This window comes from Jatropha curcas, chromosome 5 (assembly GCF_041381405.1).
Source record: "Jatropha curcas cultivar XTBG-Jc1 chromosome 5, XTBG_Jcur_1.0, whole genome shotgun sequence".
Lineage (NCBI taxonomy): Eukaryota > Viridiplantae > Streptophyta > Magnoliopsida > Malpighiales > Euphorbiaceae > Jatropha > Jatropha curcas.
Genome location: NC_143155.1, coordinates 30,302,039 through 30,329,341, shown reverse-complemented (window position 1 = coordinate 30,329,341; position 27,303 = coordinate 30,302,039). Strand labels below are relative to the sequence as shown.

At 34.4% G+C, this 27,303-nt stretch overlaps 3 protein-coding genes across 5 annotated transcripts; 2 read left to right on the top strand and 1 right to left on the bottom strand.

Moving 5' to 3' along the window:
* Nucleotides 1-2,406: 2,406 nt before the first annotated feature.
* On the top strand, nt 2,407-3,960 carry LOC105643224 (phospholipase A(1) DAD1, chloroplastic). Its single transcript, XM_012228316.4, has one exon. The coding sequence runs from the start codon at nt 2,462-2,464 to the stop codon at nt 3,782-3,784; it is 1,323 nt and encodes a 440-aa protein (XP_012083706.3). The 5' UTR covers nt 2,407-2,461; the 3' UTR covers nt 3,785-3,960.
* A 4,690-nt stretch (nt 3,961-8,650) lies between these two features.
* Nucleotides 8,651-16,464, bottom strand: VAD1 (GRAM domain family protein). The gene is made up of 18 exons (XM_089721168.1): nt 15,944-16,464; nt 15,192-15,251; nt 14,729-14,779; nt 14,224-14,289; nt 13,994-14,089; nt 13,751-13,852; nt 13,367-13,464; nt 13,088-13,281; nt 12,573-12,613; nt 12,346-12,433; nt 12,111-12,197; nt 11,915-11,969; nt 11,038-11,104; nt 10,083-10,182; nt 9,838-9,899; nt 9,700-9,742; nt 9,240-9,577; nt 8,651-9,100 (listed from the first exon to the last, which is right to left on the bottom strand). The coding sequence occupies exons 1-18, from the start codon at nt 16,130-16,132 to the stop codon at nt 8,849-8,851; spliced, it is 1,989 nt and encodes a 662-aa protein (XP_089577294.1). The 5' UTR covers nt 16,133-16,464; the 3' UTR covers nt 8,651-8,848.
* A 4,646-nt stretch (nt 16,465-21,110) lies between these two features.
* Nucleotides 21,111-26,023, top strand: LOC105643222 (Protein kinase superfamily protein). Of its 3 annotated transcripts, none has more exons than XM_012228311.4 (3): nt 21,111-21,384; nt 22,533-23,878; nt 24,998-26,023. In XM_012228311.4, the coding sequence occupies exons 2-3, from the start codon at nt 22,581-22,583 to the stop codon at nt 25,875-25,877; spliced, it is 2,178 nt and encodes a 725-aa protein (XP_012083701.1). In that variant the 5' UTR covers nt 21,111-21,384; nt 22,533-22,580; the 3' UTR covers nt 25,878-26,023. The 3 variants fall into 3 exon arrangements, with proteins under 3 accessions (XP_012083701.1, XP_012083699.1, XP_012083700.1); XM_012228309.4 differs by having other exon boundaries at nt 21,111-21,397; XM_012228310.4 differs by having other exon boundaries at nt 21,111-21,872.
* The last annotated feature ends 1,280 nt before the right edge of the window (nt 26,024-27,303 follow it).

Below are 27,303 nucleotides of genomic sequence, written 5' to 3'. Positions count from 1 at the left end.
ATGATAAATTGCTTGACGTAAAGATAACATATTTGTTTGGCTTGGCTTGGCTTATAATAATCAAATCAAAGCATACATTAAAAATTCCAAAAGATTTTTCTTTTTTTGATTGTTTGGTACTAAGCACTTGAGAAAAAGCAATATTTTATATATAAAAAGAAAGGTGGGTTTATCTCCTATATACTCCCTCATCGAAAATGATCGTCATCACTAATCAAAGAGGATTCATCAAACGTGTAAAGTTGTCGAGTCATTACTGGAAATTAACTGTTATAATTAGTAGATAAGAAAGGATCTTTACCCATCTTATCGGATATGTGATTTCATTAAACATACTAAGCTTGATTTGATATTCTGATCATTAATTATAAATAAAAAATAAAAATCCCCTTTATTTCCAGTCAGCCGTCATCCATTCTTTTATACGCTTTTGTAAATCTTATTATGTCACAAATGGAAAGGCCTACATAAATCAAACTCATTAGAAAGTTCTATGAAAGTAGAAAAAAAAGAGGCATTGCGTCTTGAAAGAAGGGTAACTAGTCATTAGCTTATATCCTCCAGGGGGGCCAGGTGCATGCTTTCTTAATAATAATTTGGCAGTCTGCATTTGTTTTTAATGCCAAATTCCAGCAATCCACTCTATATTTTGCTAATTTTTTAAATATACTTTTAGTGGAAGATTTCGTGTTTCTATTGTTTATAGAAGTTTAATTTATTAGGCTAAGAGATATAAGGTTTTCAACTTCAATTTTATTATACAATACGGATAGTTCTTCCCTTAAATCATGAAGTTGATGAAAATCTTTATAGTCGAGAAGTCTCAAACTCTAAACATCTCATTTCTACATTAGTGAGAAAATCAATCGGACCACACTTGGTTAGTATATATATTTATATATATCAAATAAAAACTTGTGATATGTCTATCACCATGATAAAGTCATAATAATATATTATTATTGTATGTTTATTTTATCATATATAAAATCTTATCCAGGTTTGGCTAGACAATGATGAGATTCAATTTCATTAGATGATATATATACATAGGATATTGTATAATCAGTTTGTTATCATTTTTTTAATATATATGGATTAGATTAACAACGAATTAAAAGTGGATATATCTTGCCAATCAGATGGTAGTCTGATTAGTCTTTTCATTTATATGAGAAGTGAGAGGTCTTGAGTTTAAATCCTTTTGATTATAAGTGTTTTCACCGATGAATTGAAAAAAATGGATATGCCTTGCTTTATGTATCTTTAATGAGTTTAATTAAAATCAGTGGACAAAAATTTGGACTGACATTGTTCAAGTGGCTTAAAAATAATATGACGGAGATGGAGGATGCACCTGGGCATGCAGAAACATATTCGAACTACAGGTTGCAATTTCTTTTTTCTCAAAGAAAGTGCAAATGCATTGAAATAAGACATTAGGAGATTTGCTTCATTTTCTTCGGTATTATCTTAAGTATTACATATTAAAACAAACTCAATTCGTAATTAAAATGTTAATTTGTCATTACGTACGGTACGTAACGTAGGCATACTTCCACATATATATATATTGAATATACTAATTTATATATTTATAATTATAATTAAACTCATTAAATTTCGACTGCGAGCCAAAAAGAAGCCAAGCCAAAATAAACAGAAAAACGAGCCGAGTTGTAAGGGACGCGGCCTGTGAAATGCGCGTGCCAGCTCGCGTCGTTATGTTGGTCGGAAAGATAAATTTTTATCGTTTCCAAAAATGTTTATGGTGCTGGGCCCACTTTTCAACGGAAAGCTTTGATGTCCAAAAGATCATTAAACAAGTCAACACAATAATAATAAAATATAGTGAAATGTAATTATGGAACGATAAGGATCTCTTCTCTTATAATATGAGTTATTGAATTTCAGCTATGTATATAATGCATTTTTTAAAATCTTTAGGGAATAATTTATTTTTTTATACCTAATCGATGTGAATTTAACATAAATAATTAAGAGATTTACTGTGTCATTTTATTATTGTCTGACCGTTATCTGAGGATTTTGTTTATATTCACCCGATCATTCCCAAATTAATCACCATGAACTTGGATATGTCAATGTAGGTCCCCCACCTAGCTCCCGTAGCCGTTTTTCCAGTTAGTTTAATGCAATCAGATCAGTCGTCATAATAATAATAATAAAAAAAAAAGGCAATCAATTGAAGATCGTCCAAAGTCCAAATCTTTTTCCTTTGTATAATGACCTCATCATCATCGATTACTCATCTATCTACAACTACTTCCCTTTTGCTAACTATTTACCACAATTATGCATTAACAGTACCGCGCCGTCCACTTTTTTTTTTTTTTTTTTTCTATACTCTTTGCATATCCTGCTATCTATAAATGTCTAATCCTAGTCCCGCCAAATTAAGCAGCAAACCGGAAGCCTCCAATCCAAGATTACAATAAAAATGAGGCTTCCAGTTGGGGCAGCAAGACCAACCACTTTACCTTATTCTGCTTCAAAACACCTGGAACTCACTCTTCACTCTCCCGCTTACTATTCCCATCTATCTCCACCATTGCAAAACTATACCAAGCTTTCAATGCCTCGTTTCGACTATCCGGTCCATCTCATTTGCCATCTCGCAACTAATTATTCTGCTAAACTGGGTAAGAAATGGCAGGAATATCAAGGAATCAATAATTGGGAGGGCTTGCTTGACCCCCTTGATGATAAACTACGACGCGAGATTTTACGTTACGGTCAATTTGTTGAAGCAGCTTACCGTTCTTTTGACTTCGACCCTTCTTCACCTACTTATGCCACCTCTAAATTCCCTAGAAACTCACTCCTGTCTCGCTCCGGAATCGGCCAAACCGGTTATCGCATGACTAAAAATCTCCGTGCCACTTGTGGCCTACAGTTGCCGCGTTGGATTGATAGAGCACCAAGCTGGGTTTCCACCCGGTCCAGCTGGATTGGTTTCGTTGCCGTTTGCCAGGACAAAGATGAGATTGCTAGACTTGGCCGCCGCGACGTCGTTATTGCTTACAGAGGTACGGCCACTTGCTTAGAATGGCTTGAAAATTTTCGTGCCACTCTAACTTGTTTGGCTGACGGTGAAGGCACGAATGTGGTTGGTAGCAACAATGGGCCTATGGTAGAGAGTGGATTTTTGAGCCTCTACACTTCCGGTACTGCCGCGTGTCCGAGTTTAAAGAACATGGTTAGAGAGGAGATCGCTAGAGTTATAAAAATGTACGGCGATGAGCCCCTGAGTTTCACGATCACCGGTCACAGCCTCGGTGCGGCACTAGCTACACTAACAGCATACGATATAAACTCCACTTTTGCAAATGCCCCAATGGTGACCGTTATTTCGTTCGGTGGGCCACGTGTTGGCAATAGAAGCTTCAGATGTCAGCTGGAAAATAAAGGGACGAGGATACTGCGAATAGTGAACTCTGATGATCTCATCACAAAAGTGCCTGGATTTGTGATTGACGACAATGACACGGGGAAAAATCGGGCAGTCCACATGGCAGGAGTTCCAAGTTGGTTACAGAAGCGAGTAGAGAGCACGCAGTGGGTTTATGCTGAGGTGGGGCAAGAGCTTAGGCTCAGTAGCAAACAGTCACCGTATCTAAACAAAAGAGACGTGGCCACATGTCACGAGCTAAGCACGTATCTCCATCTGATTGACGGATTTGTGAGCTCAACGTGTCCTTTCAGGGCGACTGCAAGGAAAATGCTGAGTAAGCATCACAGGGAAAAGTTAGGATTTAGATAAATGTAAGTATGTATGTATATGTATAGGCAAATTGTATTTGTACATAGGCAGAGACATAATATCTTTAGCATTCCCAAACAAGAAATGTGGATTTGCTACTGTATTAGAAAATAGATTCAAAACCATTTTTTGTATTATTATTGTATCAACTTTATAGAATTAAAACTTGATAGAAAGGCTCGTACGTCGTATCACTTTTGTATAATACAAATACATACTCAGACATTCTAATAATACAACTTAAAATTACTGTATATAAATAACTTTTTGTAACATCTTATACCATTGATGAGTTCACAATCATAATAATCAAATTAATTAATTATCTAATTACTTATATTGTTAAGCTTTTTTGTTATGTTTAGCTCTCAGTGTATATTATTACTTCTCACGTCTAAATTATGTATTCATAATTGAAATTATATTATTTCAGAAATTCTAAATGTTTATTAACGTGAATCTACTATAATACATTTTCTTTTTTGGTAAAGAGTAAAAGAAAATTGCGGGAGCTTTGTAAATGTAAATAAAACATCCAACCACTTAAAATTATTGTATTTTCTTTTTTTTGGTGTAAACTACCAGTATTCAGACCCCCTATTATCACGAACTGCATAATCCGGTTTAGGGTTTAGTCACAATTAAGTTAAGACTCATCGCTCATCCCTGCATGTGTGTTTAGTGCGATCAAACCCGATAGCTCTTTCTATGTGTCCAGCCTGCATTGTCAACTGAGCTACAATCAGCAAGTTAAAATTATTGTATTTTCTTATTAGTTTTGCATGTCCTTTATTGGATTATTTTTCGCATTTTCTTTTCATTTTACTAAATTACTTTTCTAATATAATATCTCGAAAGTTCTTCACTTGGTCAAAAATTAATTCTTATCACCATCTTAAGGATTGGAAATTAATTGGAAGGGTGAAGTGAAATAAATATATCAATTATTTTGTTTATCTCTTTACTTTAATTTGCACGTTCACCTTTTGGGAAAAAAAATAAATATTCATATAGTAATTTCTGTTTGGATGAATTAATTTAATTGTACATACTCAATTTAATTATATATACCTATCGGGGTTTTCAAGAGCTCTTCTTTCTCGTTAATTTGGCAATTACGCTAAAAAAATAATTTTAAGAATAATAATAATTTTAAATACATGTAATTAATATAGTCCTCCCCTGAAATGGTTAATTGGTAAAACTTAAGTATACTTATAAAAAAATAAAGAAACCATAATCATGTTGATTCTAATTTGCTAATAGAATCCTTAATTTGTGGAAGAGAAGGCTTTAGGTTGGACGGAATAAATTAATATCAAATTACTAAATTTTTTTTTTTTTAAAAAGGAAAAAAGAAAAAAACCTAATAAATTCCTACTTTGGAGTTAGCTTGAAAGTGATGTTTTAACACTGGAGACAAGTCCCCTTCCGACCATCCATATGATCGACACCAACTAGTATAACGTGGAAAACACCATGTAACATAAGACAAAGACATTTAAAGAAGTCATATATAGTTTTGTGAATATTAATTATTACCATATGATTTGGGATTACTTCCTAGCCGCAAATCCAACACGAAAACTACTTTCTCTCTCGTTTTTGGCAACTTACCTAAACAAATATCAGAACGATAGCGATTCCTGATTTTCTTTTTTTACTTTCAAAAACATATAAATAAATTAATTTTAGCCATTTGGGTTAAGATAATAAATGTTATTAAATTTTAATTTGAACTAAAAGAAGTTAGTAGCCACGTGAAATTTGAATTGAGTTTGAATCATCAACGTGACTATAAATAAATATATCAAAACATATCTTATTGACCTGACATTAGATATAGGTTCGAATCTCTTCTATTAATTATCAAAATATGACATAAATAACAATTTGATTTAAGGTCGGATGATTGTCAATTGTTATTCAATGTTTACATACTCTCAATTAATAATAATTCTTTCTTTTTTTCATATTAAAAAAAAATAATAAAACAAACAAATAAACAGATATGATTGACAAATTAGCTAACAAAATGTCAAGTGGAAGATCAAAAGCGAATCTCAAGTGTCAATGAAAAAATAACGCATCAACTTCAAGAACTTTCAACACATCTCTATCTCTTTAGTGTAATTATCCGTGGGATTCCAAAAATTCACATCTAATAATAATATTCGGATATGAACTAGCTTGTGTGTGTTAATTAAATAATATTAGAATAAGAGATAGTTGTTAAAATGTTTTTTTTTTTAGTATGGGGAAGGAGAATTCGAACTTTAACCTATTGTCAGGTCTTAATGCATTTATCACTAGGCTATGTCTTGGCGTGTAAGAAAAAAAAGTTAGCTTTTAAAACTCGGAGAAATTGCAATTCCATGTGTTGTCTAATTTTTATATTCATTTCAAGAAGTGGTTGAGAGGAGTTTTAAGTGTTTCAACTTTCAATAATTGGATTTGGGTAGTTGAAGTGTAGACAAAGTGCCTTTAAACTTAAAATCCTAAATGTGTACTTAATTACAATTTTCATCCTTATCCATTAACTAAATTCTGTAGTAATTTTCATTTTGGTTTTTGAATTATAAAAGAAAGAAAAATGAAAACATAATAATAATAATAATAGCATCATCCCTCCAATTAGCATTAACTGATTTGAAAGTAGTTAAACCATCCAAGGTAATAATAATATAAAGATGGAGATGAAGCAGTGGACGGTCAGTCGAAATTCAAGAACGAGTGAAGTAATACAGAACGTGAATCTCTGACCCGCCAAAAGGAAAAAGAAAGAAAGAACGCGTTAGAAGCTACCGAGAGAAGAAGAATTTGTTACTTGTTTCCGGAAGCAATAAAACAATGTGGAAAATGCCCAACTCTTTTTCTATTTGGAGTGGAAAAAGTTATTTGACCAAACACAAAAGAAAGAAAGAAAAGACTCCTTCCTGCCTTTCTTAGGCTCAGTAGACTGTGGTCTCAAGTCACACTGTCCGTCCCACAAATAATATGCATATCACACCCTCTCTCCAATCATTGTCCAAAATGGCCATTTGGTGAAGCCCAAACGGTTAGTAGAACAACTCTCTCAGTGAGCCGCAATTGTTGTTTCCATCATTACCATCTAAATGTCGGTGGTCTTCTTCCAATATTTTGGCCACGAGTAATGCAGTATCTTATTTGATGCGACCGTTAAACCAATCGAAACTCATTTCAAAACCGCAAAACTCTAGCCCATGTTTAATTATAAGTAAGGAATAGAATAAAAACTGTAAATACGGAATAAAATAAATTTCAATAATTCATATTTTTAAAATAAATTTGAATAATACGGAATATAAAAAAACTAAGCTTCCTAATACAATTTCAGAGGGACCAGGAATAGAAACCTTATTCCTATTCCTATTCAAGCCACTGAACATGGCCTAATTGCAATTCCAATCCAAATAAGTTTTAATAACACTTTATAAGTTTAAAAAATAGTTTATTAAGACTGAATTCTCAATATTAAATCCAAATTAGCAATTTATTAATATAAATTATTAAATAATTATATTAATAATTTATTGCTAAATGATTAAAAAGAGTGATATTTATAATTCTGAAGGCCGATTTTATTTTTCCATTCAATAAGTTACATTACTTATTAAATCAATTATAAAATAGTTTTTTTTTTTTTTTTTGATTATTATAGATTTTATCCCTCTCTATTTCTCTACGTATATATAGAAAAAAAAAATAAAAAAGAAAAAGAAAAAAGAGAAGATAGGTGTCCTTCCACTGGTGGACGGTGAATCCTGCCTAAAGCCACGTTGGCCTACAAAGGCAACATTGTCACTTCAGCTGAAAACTCTGAACATATCACGCAACAATCATACGAAAACGTAACAAACAAATCAGTGTACCATAACTAAACACAGCAAATTATATTTCTAATCATAATATGATAATCAAATATAAATAAATAATAATTATGATATCATTCCTTGTGTCATAATTAAGATGAGGACAAAAATTGAACGGATAAAGTAACAAAGGAGGGAATTGCTGATTCACTAGAATGCTCTAATGGTACAAATCGAAGATTTTGTTTGCTTTCAGAAGTTGCCGACCCTAAATAAATTATTAGGTTCACATTCCTGTGATTCCATAGAAAATAAATAAAATAAGATATCAGACTAGAGGTGAAATTAAATTTAATCGTTCTACCTTGTCTTTAGGGCGAAACTAGAAAATAATATTTGGGGTACGAACTAAATTTTTTTTAAAATTTTGGGGATGAAAATATAACTTTTGTGCTTTTAGGGATCAAAATATAATTTATTTTTTTACAACATTTCTTGGGGGTGAAGGGCCACCTAGTTCTGCGGCTACTTGGCTTGCCTTGGCTTGCTTATGATATCACTAGAATAGCTTATTCCAGATGGCGTAGATCTTAATCTGTGTTTTTCTTATTTTCTAACAAAAAAAAAAAAAAGTTGTGTCTAGATTTTAGAATTATCAATTAAGAAAGCCACAGTAGTGGCTTGAGTTTGGTTTTCCATCCATCAAAATTTTACTTGTTAGCTTCTAACCATTGCTGTATACGATTTATATATGGACTCAGAAGTCTGAAATTATATGTATATAAGCCCATGGAATTCTCATCAAACTAAAAGAAAAAGGTCTTAAATCCTTTAACATTGTTAGTTAAAGACAAGAATCTTAGCACTCCTTTTTACAATTTGAACTGAGCCAACAACACATTTAGTCACAAAGTTCAATGTCTAAAAAATGTCATCCTGCTGCCTAGCTTATATTTAGTTTCCTCCATAGAAATAGAAATAGAAATAGAATATAAATTTCTATGCCCAGTGGAACTGAAGCTGAGATCAGTCCTTATCAAGAAAGTTCAGGATCAAATTATTGAAAATCTTACAACTTCTATATTTAGCAGGTCGAAATTGACAGGATCCGAATTTGACAGAAGGAATTGAATGTATGCGTTTCATTATACACTTTCCAAATTACAAAACCAGAATTTTTGGGGAAAAAAGGAATACAGAGAAAGGGCATGAGTGATGTATACAACTTAGGTTATTTCCTCTTTCCATGACCATCGAGTTCTTTCAACTGTGTTTTCAACCAATTATGCTCATGCCGCAACCTATCAAGCTGTGTTTCAACCATAAAAATCTCATCTTTAAGGTGGTGCACCCGCCTCTCTAACCAAGCCACAGTTTCATCTGATCTTTCACCCATCCGACCACCCATGCCACCTGCGTAGTAGTCTCCGGAAGGAACCACGTGGACATTCTGGGGTCTGTTCAATAGAACAACTATGCTCACCTGCAAATAAGAAGCAAGAATGAAAAGAGAATACAGGAACTTGATGCCATAACGATATCAGTCGATTCAGATAACAGAAAATCAGAATGCTTTTAGTCATCCCATGATCAGTGCAAAGAGATGCTGGGTATTTGCATACCTGCATCAGGAAGATCACAGCAAATGCAACAACTAAGATCAGAGAAATCTGGCTCTGACTTTTCAAAAATGCAAAGAACTTCGTCATATATTCCGCCAACAAAGATGTAACCGATGCAACATTCTTGAAATTTCCTTCCATAAGGTTAACTGATGCAGCATTCACGAAATTTCCTTGCATATGATTACCAACATGTTCATTAAATTCCAAGGAACCAGATGTTTGTGCTATTCTTCCATGGCCATTCAACTGGCTTAACCTTTCTGAAGCTTCTCCAGTCTTAACTTCACTCTCGGAATGCACCTCACCATTTTGTATCACACTAGTAGCAGGATCTTCTGCTTTGTGAATGAGAATATTAACAACAAAAATTAGTCATAGCATCACTTGCAATACTGCCAAAAGCATAGAATTTCAAAGCACATAGGAAGCTAGTTTAAATTCATCTGCGCCCATTTACCTTCTTGTCTTTCAAGGTTCTTCTGCTTCAACAATTCATGTGCCTGAAAGAGGTAATATACGTATATATTCAATGCAGAGTCGAAGTAAGAAAAACAGAGAATTCAATCAAATTGACATAGAAGAGACGAAAAAATACCATATTTATCCATATTCCATAAGCGTCCCGACATTCTTCCAAGGTAGATTGCACTATTTTCCCTATAACAGTATGGAGACATTCAATATCCAGTTGATGTTCATCAGTTTGTGCATAACATTGAGGTCTTCAAACCCCCCTCCCAAAACTTTTTTTTTTTCAAAAAAAAAATAAAGAGAGAGAGATCATGGACTAAAATAATCAAAGAGGAGTCATATCAACAGATAAGCAAAAGCAGAGAAGACCTTTAAAAACAGTTTTCTTGCTGAACGCCACATCCACATATATCTGCAAAATGCAGCCTTCATTTGATTCATCACCATCTTTGGCTACATCCCAAAGCCCCTGTATTGAAACCAGAAGCAACAGCAAGTAAGAGTTTCAGCTTAGTGAAATTCACTAAGCTAAACAGAACTACTCTTGTCAAGTATTTTCCGTACATTATATTTAAGTATATCGATGGATGAATAACAAACACTAGCATCTTACCTAGCTATCTTAACAATACATGTTTATGAAACCAAATCCAATCCCTAAAAGATTATATCATCTCCATCCACACTTTATTTCCTTTTTTCAGGCCTAGTTTCTTCATTCAAGTTGAATCCATAGGAGTCATGCTATTGTGTTAATTTTTTTTCAGAGTCTCTTCATATTGCCTTCCGTTTTATTTTTCTTCTCAATTTTCTTTTTCTCCTTTTTTCTTTCCCTGGTAAGTACTTATCATAGATCTCTACTCTGTCTTTATTGTGAAGGTATTTAATATCCGAAAGGTCACTGCGCCTTTCACCAATCACAGACCCTGTTATTGTTTCTCCTTATTTTTAAACAGGGAAAAATTCAAAATGAATGAGTAGCTCACCTTTTCTTCGGATTGGTAATAACACCGCATTAATATAAAATTAACGCAAGAGATTGAAAACATCAAGAAACTTCAAAAGGAAAGGGCAGAGGATGAAATCTCATAGCTGCCTAAGCATTGCAAATATCTATCAACAATTCAAACATCCCAAAAGGGCGGGATTGTTGATCAAACCTCAAAGCACATAGTCTCAACGAAGATAATGATACTGCGTTATAATTTTACAGTTGCTAAATCCATCAATTCAGAGAAAGACTCATTTTGAGACTGTTAACATGTTGATAAGTACGGAAAGCAAGATATTATAGTCATCCAGTATATGTTATGATTGTCTGTACCTCAACGCGAAAATAATCTCCATAAGGTACGTCAGTGATTTCTTGTGATGTCTCAATAACCATATGGCTGGTAAAAGCAAAAGTAAGGTCATAAAATGTAACAAATAAATAGGTTGAATCATAATGTGCATGGTCCAAAAATCAAATTGAAGATGAAGAGGCAAATTGATGTGGATAGGAAAAGAGATCTCAGACATTAATTTAATTCATTTTGCAAACTTAAAGAGTAAACAAAGACCAAAATAGATAATTTAGTATTTTTTTTCCAATCTCTATTTATGAGTTTTATTCCATTGCCCATGAAGAGAAAGAAAGGTGTCACTCTTTAGGGTTCTATTAGCATTTATCAGAATCTAATCCTAACAATGAAAGTTTTTAGCATAAAATTAAGGTTTCATTCACACCACATATGTTCTATTGCATATGGTCATCCTTACCATGCTAACAGGTTAGTCATGTCGCTGGATTATGGGTTCTACATCATAAATAAATGGCAATGATGCAAGCAAAAAAATTAATTAGTTTGTATCAAATGCTTGAATTTGTAGCGACACCTCATTGCTGTTCCTAGTCTTTGTGGTTGGGAGAAGAACTAGATCATTTAATTATACCATTTGATTATGCCAACTCAAACAGTAGAATAGGAGAATTTTCCCAACTCAAACCAATGTCACGCAATTCAATGTACAGGACCACAGAGAGTATTGCGCTATTGTACTGAAATACTCCATTACTGTGCCACAATAATCCTCTAGCAAATTTGCTTTCTATTTCTAAAGGAATCTCCTTTATTTCCTTTTAAGAAACACAGGTCGATAGAAAAACAAAATAAAGCAACCGTAAAATCTTGAAAATATATGTAATAGCATATTGGAACCTGTTTCTGTATACTTGAAACTTTTGGACCTCCTGGCAGCTGCCAAATTTTGCACCTTCACAGGAACGAAAAAAGGTTAATGCTAATACTATGGATTTATGAAAGACAACATCAAACCATACAAATGAATTTTTTATATTCATAGCGAACAAACAAATAAATAAATAAATAAATAAGCACATAATCAAACCCATACCAAAATAGATTTTTATTGGATGTTGAAATGACACATTGCGAGTATGTCCAAATTTCTCCTGTGGGCACCATGAAGAGCACCTAAATTCTGACAATCACAAAATACTCTCAGCCAACTGCAGATACAGTTTAAATTTACATCCTCCGTATCTCCACTTTCTCATCTAATACACTGATGAAGAAAATAAAGTATGCACTTCATTGTGATGTTACTGTTGGATTTTAGAGTAAACTACCTTTATCTCCGCATTTTTTATGGAAAGATTCAACAAAACTGATAGCATCATCTGAAAAGAACAAATTAAAAAACTCCTCTACCTTTATCTGCAGTCCATGAAATAAAGTAAAATCAGGGACAAAAATATCCAATATGCCAATTGTTGTTGAATTTTATATTGGTAAGTGGTAACACACTGAATCAAATTTAAGGATACTAAATGGTAAGACACAAATGCAACAATACCGGAAATTTTGTTTCTCCTACTCTTGTATAAGATTTTTGAACTGCACAACAGAAACAATCAACTCAGATTATCAAGGCATGGCCTCTAATGAAGAACGCGATATATATGTATGTATAAGTAGTTCCACAGCAATTATCATCTAGAACTCTAAACATCAGAGAGTACCCCCTAGTCACAACTTTTTTCCTTTAAATGGGAACCTAGCTACCCAATTCCAAAATCCACATCCGAAGGACCCTATTGAAGGATGCTTATCCCAGCATTTGCATGAGCCACAACAATCTTCCTCCAACATGTAGCTAACGAGTTCTAGGATCAACTTCACAAAAAACTTATAATCTTGAATTTTCCAATTCTTTTCCTGTGCTAACAAGTATAGGCTAAACTAGAGAATGGGAGGGAAAAAAAAAAAAGAAAAAACAGGAAAATAATATAGCCGTCAAATCATATCCAGCATATTATATAGAGAAGAACAACATAGACAATTAGATGTTATAGAAAGGAATTGACTAACTCTCAGGTGCATCAGTATCTTCCTCATTCCATCTCCAAGCCTTTGTTGAAGACGATGGGCCCATACATCCAACAGGTTCAACATTATGTTCTGCATTATCTTGTAGCTCTGTAGGTGTTTCTGGGACTCTATCATTCTCAACAGGGGGAGTGGGTGAACTCACATGATTATTTGAGGGAGAAGTATCCTTATCCCTGATTCACATAAAAGTAGTTGACATAAAAAATTCTGTATCAAAAATCAGAGACAACTAGTATGTGTATGTGGATCATAGAATACCTGCCATTGGCATCCAATTCACTGGCTTCTTTGAAGCTATTCACTTTTTCAATTACAACAAGTCCATTATCTTGGGTGCTGGAACCAGATACTGATTCCTGAAGTAAAATAAGTATAAAAGGTGAATTGAATCTTTAAAACAATGGTCCAACTGCAGGTTTCATCAAACAATTATGCATGAAAGATGCAACAATAACAGTGCTTGAAGTCCACTAACAAAGAAAGGTAAGTGTCAAATATTTTATGCTTCATGTGAATATCAAGAAAATTGCAAGTTCCTAAAAATATAGAATTAATGGAATCAGATTAATTCATTTAATGTGACATTTTTCTGAAAAATTATATATAATATAAAAAAAGAGAAATTTTCGAAGTTCAAAGTACCTGCTGTTCTGTTATTGCTTTAGCGTCAGTACAATGCTGCAACCATCCATCATTGATGAGCTTGAAAGCTTCGTCACGGGATAGGAATGATGCAAAGAAGTACTGCCAAATCAATAACTGGATTTAGATATTGCAGCTGTTACTGAAATTCAGAAGTGAAAAAGAATTTTCAGACCACCTTTTTCAAGGCACACCATTCAAAAATAGAATACCAAAGAAGAAAGACACCAGATCTAGCAGTACCTTTTTCCCTCCAGCAAAAATTTCTATTGCATTAGGGAATATTCCAGCTGTCTTGGCTCTTTTTACACTTGTAACTTCAATGAAGGGAATTATTTTCTGTACCACAAAACTCATCAAAGTTGCAGAAATGATATATATATATAGAGAGAAAGAGAGTAACAACTAACTACAAAAGTACAGACACTACTTGCAAGCAAGTAACTAGGAATGTAATTGATGTTCAACCTCACCTTTGTCTCAAATCCAAATATGTTGGAATAAAAGCAAATATAACGGGAAAAAAGGTACATATGCCCCTGCAAAATGTGAATGAGAAGTCAATGCATAAAGCTTTAGTAAAGAAACATAGTTAGCAAGAGTGAAGCTAGTATTCAAGGTTAAGGGGGAAAACCTTTGACTACTTAAATCAAGAGGGGAAATGGTTAAAGGAAATGCAGAAAACTCTGCAGGTCCTGGGTTCAAACCACGGGAATTCCAGAGGATTTTTTTTCAAAAAATTTAAGGAGAAGGGGGCAATTGCCCTATTTCTTATCAATTTGGCTCGCCACTAATAGTTTAGCCACTTCCCATATAAGCCAAAAAGAAGCAAAAGAGATAAAAATTTGTTGCATAAAACATGATTTGCCATATTTGGCAAAGAATGTCCTTACTCAAAACTTGAGATGCAATCATTAAAGCAAACAGTCAGAACAGCAAGTTACCTATGAATACAACACAGACTATGATCAAAATTACCTGAAGAAGAATACTTTCTTGGAATGCACAATTAAAATCCTGTAGAAGGGCCTATAAGAAAAGGAGACAAAAGGAAAGCCTTAGACATTTCTTCAGAAGAACAAAGTAAAACCTTCAAAACTCTTAAGAATAAAATATTTTAGAGAGAGAGAGAGGCAAAAGCATTCAATTAAAGGCATAATTATAAATCATTTAACACTGATAACCTTTCTAGTTCCTAAAAAACTCAATAGAACATGATTCAAAATACAACATGTGAAGGAAGACAAGTCATCAAAGCACAAACACCAAACACTAGTAAGGGCATTAAGATCAAATAAGTTGCTCCACAGTGCATGAAGTGATATTAACTATTGATGGTGCTACACATTTAATATGCTCTTGAGAAAAGCAATAGATCAGTAACTTTCCAATGAGATTTCATTGCATATCCTTTTTATGCTAAAATATTTTAGTCACTTACTTCCTCAGCCGAAAGATGGAAAAGTTGTCGGTACTCTTCACTCCTCAGTAATGCTTGGGACTGTGCAAAAAACATAGAAAAGAGAAAATTATTGCTCAAGATCAGGTACAGACGAAGCTTTAGGGGTAGATGGAGAAAACTATGTCAAAGGTATGCGAGAATTATTCTAACAAAGCTACGGTTACCTGCAATCCCTATCTAGTTTTAACAGTCCTTAAAATCAAAGAAATGCGCCAATTTCACACTAACAATATCCAATCAAAAGTGAAGATAAACACAAAATTACAAACTCATCCCTTTCTCAACTGTAATTGTTCCAAACCAGGGAAGGTATTGTTCAGCTAGCCAAAGTAATCAACTAGCACAAATGGACAAGATGTATCCTAATCAATTTAGAAGACTTTAACAGTCATAAAAGATTTACTCCTCTTTTTTTTCCTTTTTTCTTTTTTTCTTTTTTTTTTTTTTTTTTTTTTTGGTACAGGAAGCAATTTTCTTTCTCATTTTTCAAGTTTCCTTAATTATCATAAAATTGACCTCAGTGTTAATATTGGAAGTGTTCTAGCTTGAAAATTCTTCTGCTACAGAGTACTATAGAGAGGTATAATTATATAATCTACATTTTCCCATTTAATCAAACACAGGAAACACGCTATAGAAAACTCTGGCGTTCCAGGTGATTGCATACACACAACCGTGTATCCTTCAATGAGAGTACACAAACAAATATAATCCTCTTTGAAGAGAAGTACCTGAATTTCGCTGTCTCGATTAGGATTTGGAGAAGAATTGGACTGGTCGCTGCGATCAGGTGTGTCGGCAGCAGAGGAGATAGTAGTTGGGGACGACGATTCATACGGCAAGTCAGAAGCTGATTTTGAAAGCGAGCGTTCCATTGGCAACGAATCGATCCTCTCTGCGCTTTCGGAGGCCAACGCCATAGCACAGAGAGAGATCTATAGTTTTGAATCCAAAATTGGTGAGCTCGAAGAAAACGAAGGGAAATTGGGATCGAATAGATGGCGAGAGGTTGTTGAGAGGTTTGCGAACTTTTTGCCAACGGACAAAAGGTGAAATACTCAGTTCAAGTCGCAGTTTAAGTCAATTTCACTGAACAGCAAAGTCCTAATTGGGGACGTTGACTTCTGACACGCGGCTCTGTAGGAAGTGGATATTTCCAAGAGGCCTACCGTCACGGTAAGAATTGCATGGAGATCAACCGCCGGCGTAAGACACGTGGCTGCCACTGAGGCACGCGGAACCAGAGAGTTTTACTTCGCGACGCGCAGGACAACTTGATCATTCATTTATTGTGGCATTAATAATCAAGTGGGGACAATCGAAGTGGATCCACTATAAGATGTTCAAGGCCCACTATCCCTAACAAGCCCTACTTCTTTGTTTTTGGCTAAGTCGGGCCCATGAACATAAATGCAAAGTAATGGGCCTAAATTAGGAATGCTAGACTTTCAGGCCCAAACAAATTGTCACCGTTTTAATTGTTTCACGTTTTGTGGTGGATTAGATACAGCATAGATGCTTTTCGACTCGGAAAAGCTTTGTTCTTGTGACTTGTGTTGTGAAACGAACCAACAATTTTGGACTTTGAATAGGATGATCACATGACGTGGGTCTGGTTGTTAAAAATTTTAATTTTTATTAACAGTTTATTGAACTAAATAATTAAAAAGTAATATTAAAGCAATTTTTTATGTAATAAGTTAAAAAATTATCTTAAAGATTCAAATAAGTAGTTTATAAGTTTTAACGAATAAATTAAAGGTATTGACCTGTATAATAGGAGCAACTATTCTTTTGAATAACATCCATCAAATTGATGATAACTTTTGTAGCGTAGAGGATTAAAACTCGAGAGGTAGAAAGACCAACCAAACCACACACTTAATTAATAAATGTTTACTAGTCAGTTTTATTTAGTTTTCATATAAAATTACGAATTATAAGTAATTTATTAGGTATATTGGAATTATGTAAACATATAAATATTTTGGATGCAATGAAGACAAAATAGAGTACTTTTTTTTTTTTTTTTTTAAAAAGGAATTTAATACTTTTTTTTTTTCTAAAAAGAGAAAAAATAATCGGTAATTTCGAAAATTCAAATCCCAATTCATGGTAGTTAGGAATCCAAATTACTAGAACCAAATTTTGATGGGCTCAACACTGCAAATATGCTCATGTTAAAGTAGCATTGGTGCTAATAATCCTCTTCTCTTTCATATCAATCATTTTTTTTAATAAAAAAAAAAAAAAAACAAAGAAAGAAAGATAAAAGTAAGCTTAAGCTCCACATTTAGTGCAGGATTCCCAGGTAATAACAAAAACTCTCCACCAAGAAAGTAATCGGTGGACCAAACTAATGGTGAGAAAGGAATCATGAGAGAACGCACCTTTGAATGCATCCCTTTTCCTAATTCCAATACTCTAAGCCCACACTTTCAAACCTCTAATTTGCCCCTTTTCAAAAAGCAAGGGAACAACGGTCAGGCCCACAGGGAGATTTCAATTGTAAAATGCTTCTTTTTTTTGGAAATGTGGGTTTGAGGATTTAGCATTCAGTCAGTGGTAAATATTGGCCTAATCATTTTAATCACCAACTCTACCTTTCACGGGATTGGAGACTCACATGACAACTTGTCCATTTGATCGTGACCATCCATGAATTAACTTTCCTAATCATCATCCACATCATCCATCTCTCTTCCTTTTTTTTTCCTATTATTTATTGACAAAAGTTGTTTAATTTCAGGGTAAGGTTGATAAGTGTAAATGGAAATTTCACAGTGAAAATAAGCTTAGTTTGATATCATCAATCAATTTTAAAAAGATCCTTTGACTACCTTTTGCATGCAAGTAAGCACATAACATGTATTACTCTCACACCCACTTAACACGTGAGTTTTACCTTATAATAATTTCGGCGATTATTTTTATGGTCTCTAAATTTTGCAAGAATCTATAATAATTTTACATTTTTCATTTCAATAATAACTATAATTCTTGTAAAATTATTTCATTTCAACAACATGATTATTGTTGAAATGAAAAAAAATGTAGAATTATAATTGGATTCCCTGTTCAATGGGCTATAAAAAAAGTTGATTAAAGTTCATCTTAAAATTTATGTACTCACAGCAAAGTTTCCTAGGCCATGCCAATGATAATATTGTTAATAATTAATCTCAAATAATTCCACAATAACCTAGATCGTGCAAATCACTAGATTCAACAAAATAGATTGAATAAGAAAAAGGTTGCGTACCTGACATCGTTGTTTGTCGATCTTGATGTGTAGAATTAGGTTTGCAGCCTTCCAGAGAATTGAAGAATCGATTTAGCGGAAGCAATACGAAAGGAACGTAAAACTGAATCGTATTCAACTCCTCTGGGAACCACGACCTTTATATACCTGTAGGGTTAGTACAATTCCTATTTCGGTCCTTTAACGTAATAGGAATTATATAATGGTCTCTACACTTAATATCTATAATTAGTTGATACCTCAATAGTCAATTATTCACAATCAAGACCACATTTAAAATTGACTTTACAATTGGACTGCTGTACATATTTAATTTTACATATTAAGCCCACAATAGAAAATTAAATCCAACAAATATAACCATAAATAGGGAGACATCTTACGGCAGAAGCCCTCATCAGTTGACGCCAAAAATGGAATTAGGAAGCATGAAATATTTTGATCCATGGCTACTATGGCAGACATATAACAAGATGTTTCAAAAACACGCAGGCAAATCAAGGAGATGAAAGTTCATAAACGTGGGGGCAGCAAAAACTGTCCTTTGGGCCACCAAAGAAAGTGAAGAACAGTAGAACCTGACCAATCACTGACTTGCTTCTGTTATTCACACACTAATTTCTTGAGTCGTAATATTATTTACCTTTAACCGTTTCCCCCCACCCTTTCGTAAGAGCTTTTGTCTATTGTTGACGGTAGCTAGACATTGCCCATGCACGCGTACCTGTCCTTTCTCGCAATGTCAAAATTAACCTTTGTTTCAGCATTTTTCTTGCTGTGATGTCGCCTGGCTTTTGTAAGGGTCATTTGGACATTATATATCTTTTCGCTCACTGCTCAATCCAACGCGGGATTTTAGTCGTAGCAGACACATTCCATTAATGGACTGTTCATAATTGCACTCCACTGTCAGTCACAGGCATTGAATGCAACAATCATCTGACCATTTTCTACAACCAGTCGAACGCGAATTTAGAATATAAAATTATTAAATTGATCTAATTCTTTTAATTTTACTATAGAAATAAAAAAAAATTAAATCCAAGAAGTATCGATGTTGTTCATCCATCCTTCAATCATTATTAGAGGTCAATATACACTTAACTAAATTTAATTATCTCGATATATTTTTATGATAACTCAATGTTTTAAAAATGGTAAACAAGAATTAAATCAGTTGAATTCAATTTGAATTTAATTAATTATTTCAAATAAAATTAATTATTTTAAATTTAAAAATAAATTCGATTTATTATATATAATAATAGAATCAAAATAAAAAATCAAATCGTTTTTTTATCTAAATTAATCTGTAATTAAATTTTTAAAATAACTATTTAATCGGATCATCAATTTTTGATTAGAAACCTAGTATCCCTCGTACCTAGACAGTACAGTCCACAATACAACAATACGAAGTCACTGCTTCCAGAATTTCTTAAACATTTCTAAATCTTACTCAATGCCTAAATTGCTGAATTCTCAAGAACACTATACAATATAAGACCTACGGTGATGAGTCAAAATGGTAAAGCAATGAGAATTCGAGGCCCACTTTAGCTAATATTGGTGGGTCATGGAACTCAAAAAAGAAAGAGAAAGAGGGAGAGAGAGGCGTGGGCCCTGCCTTATTATCTTAATTTCTGTATTATGCTTATTTGTTTCACCATGAGAATCACTTCATTTTTGTACATCTTTCAATTGTCTTAATTTCGGTGAAAGGGAAAAAAAAAAAAAAAAATGATCGGATCACATTGTTCCATCATTCATGATATCCAAATAGTTTATAAAGGCTAACACCAATATAACAGTCAAATGTTGTATTTTTCCAATTTTAAATGTAATAAATGTTCAAGTCAAGAATACGCAGTAAAAATTAAATTAATAGTGTATCTTTCAAGTGTAAAAGATATTTTTATTTTAAATATTCTAATCCCTTTTAAAAAATAATTTTTCCTTATACATAATTTTTTTCCAATTTAATTAAAGTTTCATATTAAAAATGCGTAGAAGTTCAGATTCATCATAAATTTATAGCGGTATATAAAAACAGAAGCCTGTAAAAAAATTAAACTATTAAAAATTGCATTCAAATAATTTTTTCTAAAATTCTTCCAGGTTATTAAGTATAAATAAAATTAAGAAAACAACATATTGTAATAAAAAAATTCAATAACAAATATGTGTATATATAAAAATATGTATATTATTTTTCCACATAATATACAAAAAAAAAAAAGAAAAGAAAAATTATTTATATGCCTACAAAAATTAAAATGTGATGGTGCCCTAACGAAATAATAATCATCAATATTCAACTGTAATTACTAAAGGACATCAGCACGCGCTGATAGTGCGAGTGACAGTGATACGGCTACATTACCATAATCCAAACCCGACCCTGAAAAATGGTCATAAGACAGACAAGAGAGGCAAAGGGGCGTCCCCACTCCTTGAAAAGAAGTGTAGCTTAAAGAAGACACAGAGTGGATCCCACATACGGGCTCTCCCTAAGACCACGGGACCCACCAATCTCACTCCATTCGCAGTGCCCTTCTCTCACTCTCTCTCTGCGCTAAAGTGCACGCTGCCCATACAAAGCAAAGAGAAAAATAAATAAATAAATAAAGCAAAAGCTACTAAACCCATCAGCGGAAGCTTTAGTTGCAGAGCCACCCTATATACCAGAAAGGAAACCCAAAAAAAAAAAAAAAAAAAAAAAAAGGAAATTTGTAGTGTTACTGTGTTAGAGAGAGAAGGAAGAGCTCGAGCTCTGATCGCTCGGGCTCTACAAATCACGAATTTGTTATCATTTCAGAGCTTCTAGAGAGAGAAGCGGTGCTCTCTAATTCGCAGAGGAACAGTAAACCTCGAGCTCTCAAACTCTAAGCCACAAGCCCTAATATTCTCGTAAAGATACTCCGTACATATTCATATTCTTCGTTTCTCTGGTTCCTTTTCTTTTTGGAGCGTTTCTTTGTTCTCTGTTTGAATGTTCCTTTCCTAGTCCTTCCTCTTTATGTTGTGATTTTTTTGGGTTCCGAGATCTCTTCCTGTTTCACTGCCTCAGAATTTTGGATTCTCTGTTTTGTTCTCTTTTTTGCCTTTTGTTTTGCGTAGAATTGAAGAGTTTTGTTGTAAGGATGGGATGCTAGTGGGAATACAACAAGTTCGGGGAATTTCGCATTTCTTGCTTTCTTGAACTTGCGGGTTTACTTTTTTATATCTTCTTTTGCTGATTGAGCAAGTTTCTCTGTTAGTTTTCCTTTGATTGTGAGAGAAGTTAAGGATTTGGTTGAGTTGCTTGTGGAAGTTGCTTGATCCACTGAGCTAGGAGCCCTGCCAATTAGGGTTTCCTACCCAATTATTTTTGCTCTTCAAGGCACACACAGTAGACGGTTAGTGAGGAATTGGTTTTTTTTTTTTTTTTTTTTTTTGATAAATCATGCATCTATATAATTAGTACTTCCCTAAACTGACTGCTGCTATTTTTTTTTTTTTTTGTGTGTGTGTGTGTGTGTGTGTGTGTGTTTGGTATATATTTACAATTTTTATTTTCCATTTAGTTACTTTGGCCAGAAAAATTTCAGCAGGGAAAGAAATCTGGGCTCGGATATTTGTCTTTTATTTTTTCTTTCTTAAGCGTGACTAGTATTTCTATGATGTAGTACCAACCAATTTAGGAAAATAGATCAACTAAACACATTTTAACGCTATTCTGTACTGTAGACTACATTTATTGGCATCCAAATTGAAGCTGAGGCCGTAGATTGGCTCATGGATGCCTTAGAATCCTTATCCTTCATCCTTTATGTTTTAATCTAATATATGATATCTTTACTTTATATGTACTACACTAGATGACTCTGTAATTCTCCTTTCTTTTGGGTGTCACCGTGTCATGTCAGTGAGTGAATTACAGATGTAACAGATGGTTGTATGCTCCTTGATTAAACTAGAACTAGGAAAGACTGTACAATGAATGATAAGCTGTTTAACAGTGATTAAGTTCTACAGTAAAATGAGCATCCACTGAATTTTCCTTTCTCCATTTGCAGGGTCATCAATGAAGCATAATTACATGTAATGTTACGTGGTTACTGGATATGGAGAGGGTTGCAGAATCAAAAGCTCTTCCTGTGAAATTGCCCGTTGTAGGCCAGGTGTCAAATGCATCCATGGCCTATGGAAGAGAAGGGGGTCAGGTAACAAAGCACCAGACAGGATTGGTAAGAGAAGTAGTGGGACGATTTAATGCACAAGGCTCTGTAGTTATGGACTTACCTGTCCCTGTAAGACCGTGGAAGGGAAAAGACTCTTTGCCTGTACGGGAAGAGCTAATGCTTGATGTAGTCACTTCTAAGGGAAGTGGTGATTCATTTGATGAAGGTGGCCCTAGTTCTTTTTCTGGGGCTAGTCATCCACCAGAACCGATTGACACAGATCTAATGAAAACGGTTTATGTACCAATTGGGCAAAAGAAATCCGAGGCTGGATGTCTCATGAAGAGTATGTCTGTCAAGGGGCCTTTCCTGGAAGATCTTTCAATCAGGGTTCCGCCTAAGAAACCAAGCCCAGTTGTTCTTTCACCAGCAGAAAGTTTGGTTGAAGAACCTAATGACTTAGTTGCTCTGTCTTCTCCATTTTCAGTTCCTCGTGCATCACAAAATACCGACAGCTCTTTCCTTCCACCTGATTCAGAGGAAAAGGAATGTGTGTGGGATGCTTCTTTGCCTCCAAGTGGTAATGTAAGTCCACATAGTAGCATTGACAGTACTGGTGTTGTCACAGCTATGAGCATTGTCAATAGTTGTGCCAGTACATATAGAAGAAGTGATGCTATTACAAGTGATGGCATGCTAAGTATTGAAAGAAACTGTGAGAGTACAAAGGGAAGTGTTAGTGTTAGAGGAGATTCACTTGAGAGTGCAAAGACTAGCGTTAGCCGCGCAAGTGATAGCAGTGGCCTTAGTGATGACAGCAATTGGAGCAACATCACTGGGAGTGCAAATAAGCCGCACAAAGGAAATGATCCTAGGTGGAAGGCCATTCTTGCGATCCGAGCACGAGATGGGAATTTGGGCATGAGTCACTTTAGACTACTAAAGCGGCTTGGTTGTGGTGACATTGGGAGTGTGTATCTTTCAGAACTGAGTGGGACTCGTTGTTATTTTGCAATGAAGGTAATGGACAAGGCATCTCTTGCAAGCAGGAAGAAGTTGACTAGGGCTCAGACAGAAAGGGAGATCTTGCAGCTATTGGATCATCCATTTCTGCCAACTTTGTACACACATTTTGAAACTGACAGATTCTCATGTTTGGTCATGGAGTACTGTCCAGGGGGTGATCTTCATACCTTGAGGCAACGGCAACCTGGGAAACATTTTTCTGAGTATGCTGCGAGGTATTTTGTTATTCAGTTATTCTAACAGCATTATTTCCTCAATATGCAACACATATATTATATTTATTCTATCGTCATCCCACCATTTGCTCTTCAACTCCCTTCTTTTAAGCTGCATCCTGCTATGTGCCCAAAAGTTGAATTTCATAATTTTGTCTTGCCTTTTTAATAGTTAGTGTCTAACAAGTCTTCTATTGTTGACTTGTTCCTTTGTGCATGCTATGTTGCAAGTTTTAAAAATGATATTGGTGAGAATTAGAACATATGGAACATGGTAGTATTATCTCCCATACAGCTCTAGGCTTCATATGTGACTAAAGATCTGAAATAAACACATGGCATCGTGATTCGTGATACATAACACAACTACCTCAACTCTCATCAGTCGTCACTGACAGGAGACAAAGTTCTTCTGTTACATAAATACATTTTCTGAGGGCTCATGGTTTATTCTTCCAACTCCTGTGTGAGATTTGAAGCCTTTCCATACTATTGTGATTCCGTAGACGTCTAATAGAATAATTTGCGTATTCTTGTTGTAAGTTTGGGGGAGCATTTGGAGACTCATGATTCTGAACATTGAGAATTGACACCTGAAGTTGTTCCCTATCACCTTCCTCATTGTTTTAACTCATTGAGTCATCTCTGATCCTTCATCCCTTAACCACAAATATCTTTATGAGCTTGTAACAAAAATCTCTTTTCCAGACAACATCTGGAAACCCTATAGGAGAGTTGGAAAAGATGGTTTTTCATGTCATGATTTTGTGGACAAAAGTAATTATTAAAATCACATAAACTTAAGGATTTTGAAAAAAGAAAAGGTTCCCTTGGGCCATTTATAGTCTGATCAGTGACCACTACTAAATATTGTATTTATAGTGAAGTAAAATTATTGGATACTTCATTGAGAAGCAGCATTTTGTATCACAATTAGTATATGGTGAAAAATCATTTAAGGTGATCAGGTGATTTTCTAATGTGTTTGAAGGGTCAGTTTTATATTCTCTGTAGTAGATAAGAAACATAAATTGCTTTTGCTGTGACCCTATGTCTATTTGAATGTCTTTCTCTATTATTTTTCCAGCAGATTCATGATCATTGTTTTTCTACTAGCAGGTTTTATGCTGCTGAGGTTTTGTTGGCACTTGAATATCTCCACATGCTTGGTGTTGTATACAGGGATTTGAAACCTGAAAATGTTCTTGTCCGTGACGATGGGCACATAATGCTCTCAGATTTTGACCTTTCCCTTAGATGTGCAGTTTCACCTACCTTGATAAAAACCTCATTTGATTCTGATCCTTCAAAACGAGCTGCTGGTGGTGCATTTTGTGTTCAGCCTGCCTGTATTGAGCCCTCATCTGTATGCATCCAGCCTGCATGCTTTATTCCTCGAATCTTTCCTCAGAAAAGTAAGAAAAAGACCCGAAAACCTCGAGCAGAACTTGGACTGCCTGCTAGTGCACTGCCAGAGCTCGTAGCAGAACCAACTGCAGCCCGGTCCATGTCGTTTGTTGGAACCCATGAATACTTAGCCCCTGAAATTATCAAGGGAGAGGGCCACGGTAGTGCTGTTGATTGGTGGACATTTGGCATTTTCTTGCATGAGTTGCTGTACGGTAAAACTCCATTCAAAGGCACAGGAAATCGAGCTACACTGTTTAATGTGGTGGGACAACAGCTTAGATTCCCAGATTCTCCAGCAACCAGCTATGCAAGCCGGGACTTGATCCGAGGCTTGCTGGTGAAGGAACCACAGCACAGGTTGGGAGTGAAGAGGGGTGCAACTGAGATCAAGCAACATCCATTCTTTGAAGGTGTAAATTGGGCACTAATAAGATGCAGCACACCTCCAGAAGTACCGAGACCAATGGAGACTGAGCTGCCTGGGAAATTTGGGGCAGTTGATCCAATTGGGGTGGGCAGCAGCAGTAAAAGGATGGTGGGGACAGACATGAAGTCTGGTGGTAAATATCTGGACTTCGAGTTCTTTTAGTACAGGCTTGTTGTGCTGTGTTGTGCTAGTATTAGTTGATCTTAGAAGAGTATGCCTCCATTACTCTCCTCTGATAATGAACTTCAGTTCAGCTGCCTCCTACGAGGAAAAATAGTATTAATTGAAAATTATTAATTTTACTTTTACATAGTGTTTGGAATAAATCTGTGCAATCTATTTCATTCGCAAACTTGAAAATTTCAAATGGATAAATTCCAGAGAAGTAAAATATGATCTGAGCATAATTAAAAATGTAAAATTTCAATTGAGTTTTCATTTATATCAAACACCAAAATTAGGATTTGTGAATGAATTCGGAAGAATTTTATGGAATCATGAATGCCAAAAAAATTCTTGCAAGCATTCTTAGTCTTCAGTCCAAGTGGTTTTGAAATATTTAGCAGCTTAATCAATTCAAATCCATTCAGGAAGGTGTCGTTTTGTTGTGTCAACGTAAAAATAAAGCGGTCTCTTTTGATCTATTATAAAAAAGCTGGTCGGTTGGTCCCCTACGATTTGAAGACTTACTTCTTCTTGTGTGCTTTTCACTCTCCAACAATTCTGCGGTTAAGGGCAGTAGCTGTGGCTGTGGCTGTGGCTGTGGCTGTGTTTTCTTGTAATAATATAACGTCGTTTTCATAACAAATTTACTCGTTAATTAATATCAATATCAACTTTCTCATCTCATCCTCAAACAAACATTGTGGCTCTTGAAAACGACCACCCGTCGATGACCTGACAGTCTACCTATATCCTACTTATCATGCTTTGTAATACCAAATTGATATTTAATGAATCTTTTTTAAAATGAAAATTTTTTTATCTCCAACAACAACTTATTTGCATACTTGCAATGGAGAAACAATAAAGAACTGAACCTTTCTAACGGCTCGTCTCATAATTTGAAATGATTACTTCCATAATTTTATCATTTTAAAAATACGCAATCTCAGTGCAGAACTTCAGATCCAGACAGACAAAACCACATGAATATGTAGGGATTCTTTCTGCAATTTTGCAATTTCTTTTTCTTAGTATAACAGCGAATCTTCGACATGTAACTGTTCAGAAGGAGATCCCGAACCCTCAGAATTAACTTTTCCTGTCAAACTAACAAAACATAAGCTATCGTTGATGCCATGAAAATAAGTAATAGAATCCATACTTTGAACACAACTTTTTTTTCAATTTATCATTTATTTAAAGCACGAAATAAGCACACATAAATATTTACCACTCTTTCAAATCACAGATGTGACAAGTATTTTGAAATAAATTATTTTTCAAATGTGACAAATATATATATATATATATATATATATATATATATATATATATATATATATATATATATATAACTAAATAACTAAAAAAAAGACCAAAAACATTCACAAGGGAGATCGGTGCTACTATCATGAAAAAAAAA

Excerpts from the sequence above, each read along its gene's own strand:
- LOC105643224 (XM_012228316.4), top strand. The coding sequence starts at position 2,462 with ATGAGGCTTCCAGTTGGGGCAGCAAGACCAACCACTTTACCTTATTCT.
- VAD1 (XM_089721168.1), bottom strand. The coding sequence starts at position 16,132 with ATGGCGTTGGCCTCCGAAAGCGCAGAGAGGATCGATTCGTTGCCAATG. Across the intron at positions 12,434-12,572 it reads TAGGAGAAACAAAATTTCCG|ATAAAGGTAGAGGAGTTTTT; the intron begins GTATTGTTGCAT and ends CATGGACTGCAG. Across the intron at positions 10,183-11,037 it reads GAGATTATTTTCGCGTTGAG|GGGCTTTGGGATGTAGCCAA; the intron begins GTACAGACAATC and ends GTTTCAATACAG.
- LOC105643222 (XM_012228311.4), top strand. The coding sequence starts at position 22,581 with ATGGAGAGGGTTGCAGAATCAAAAGCTCTTCCTGTGAAATTGCCCGTT. Across the intron at positions 23,879-24,997 it reads TTTTCTGAGTATGCTGCGAG|GTTTTATGCTGCTGAGGTTT; the intron begins GTATTTTGTTAT and ends TTCTACTAGCAG.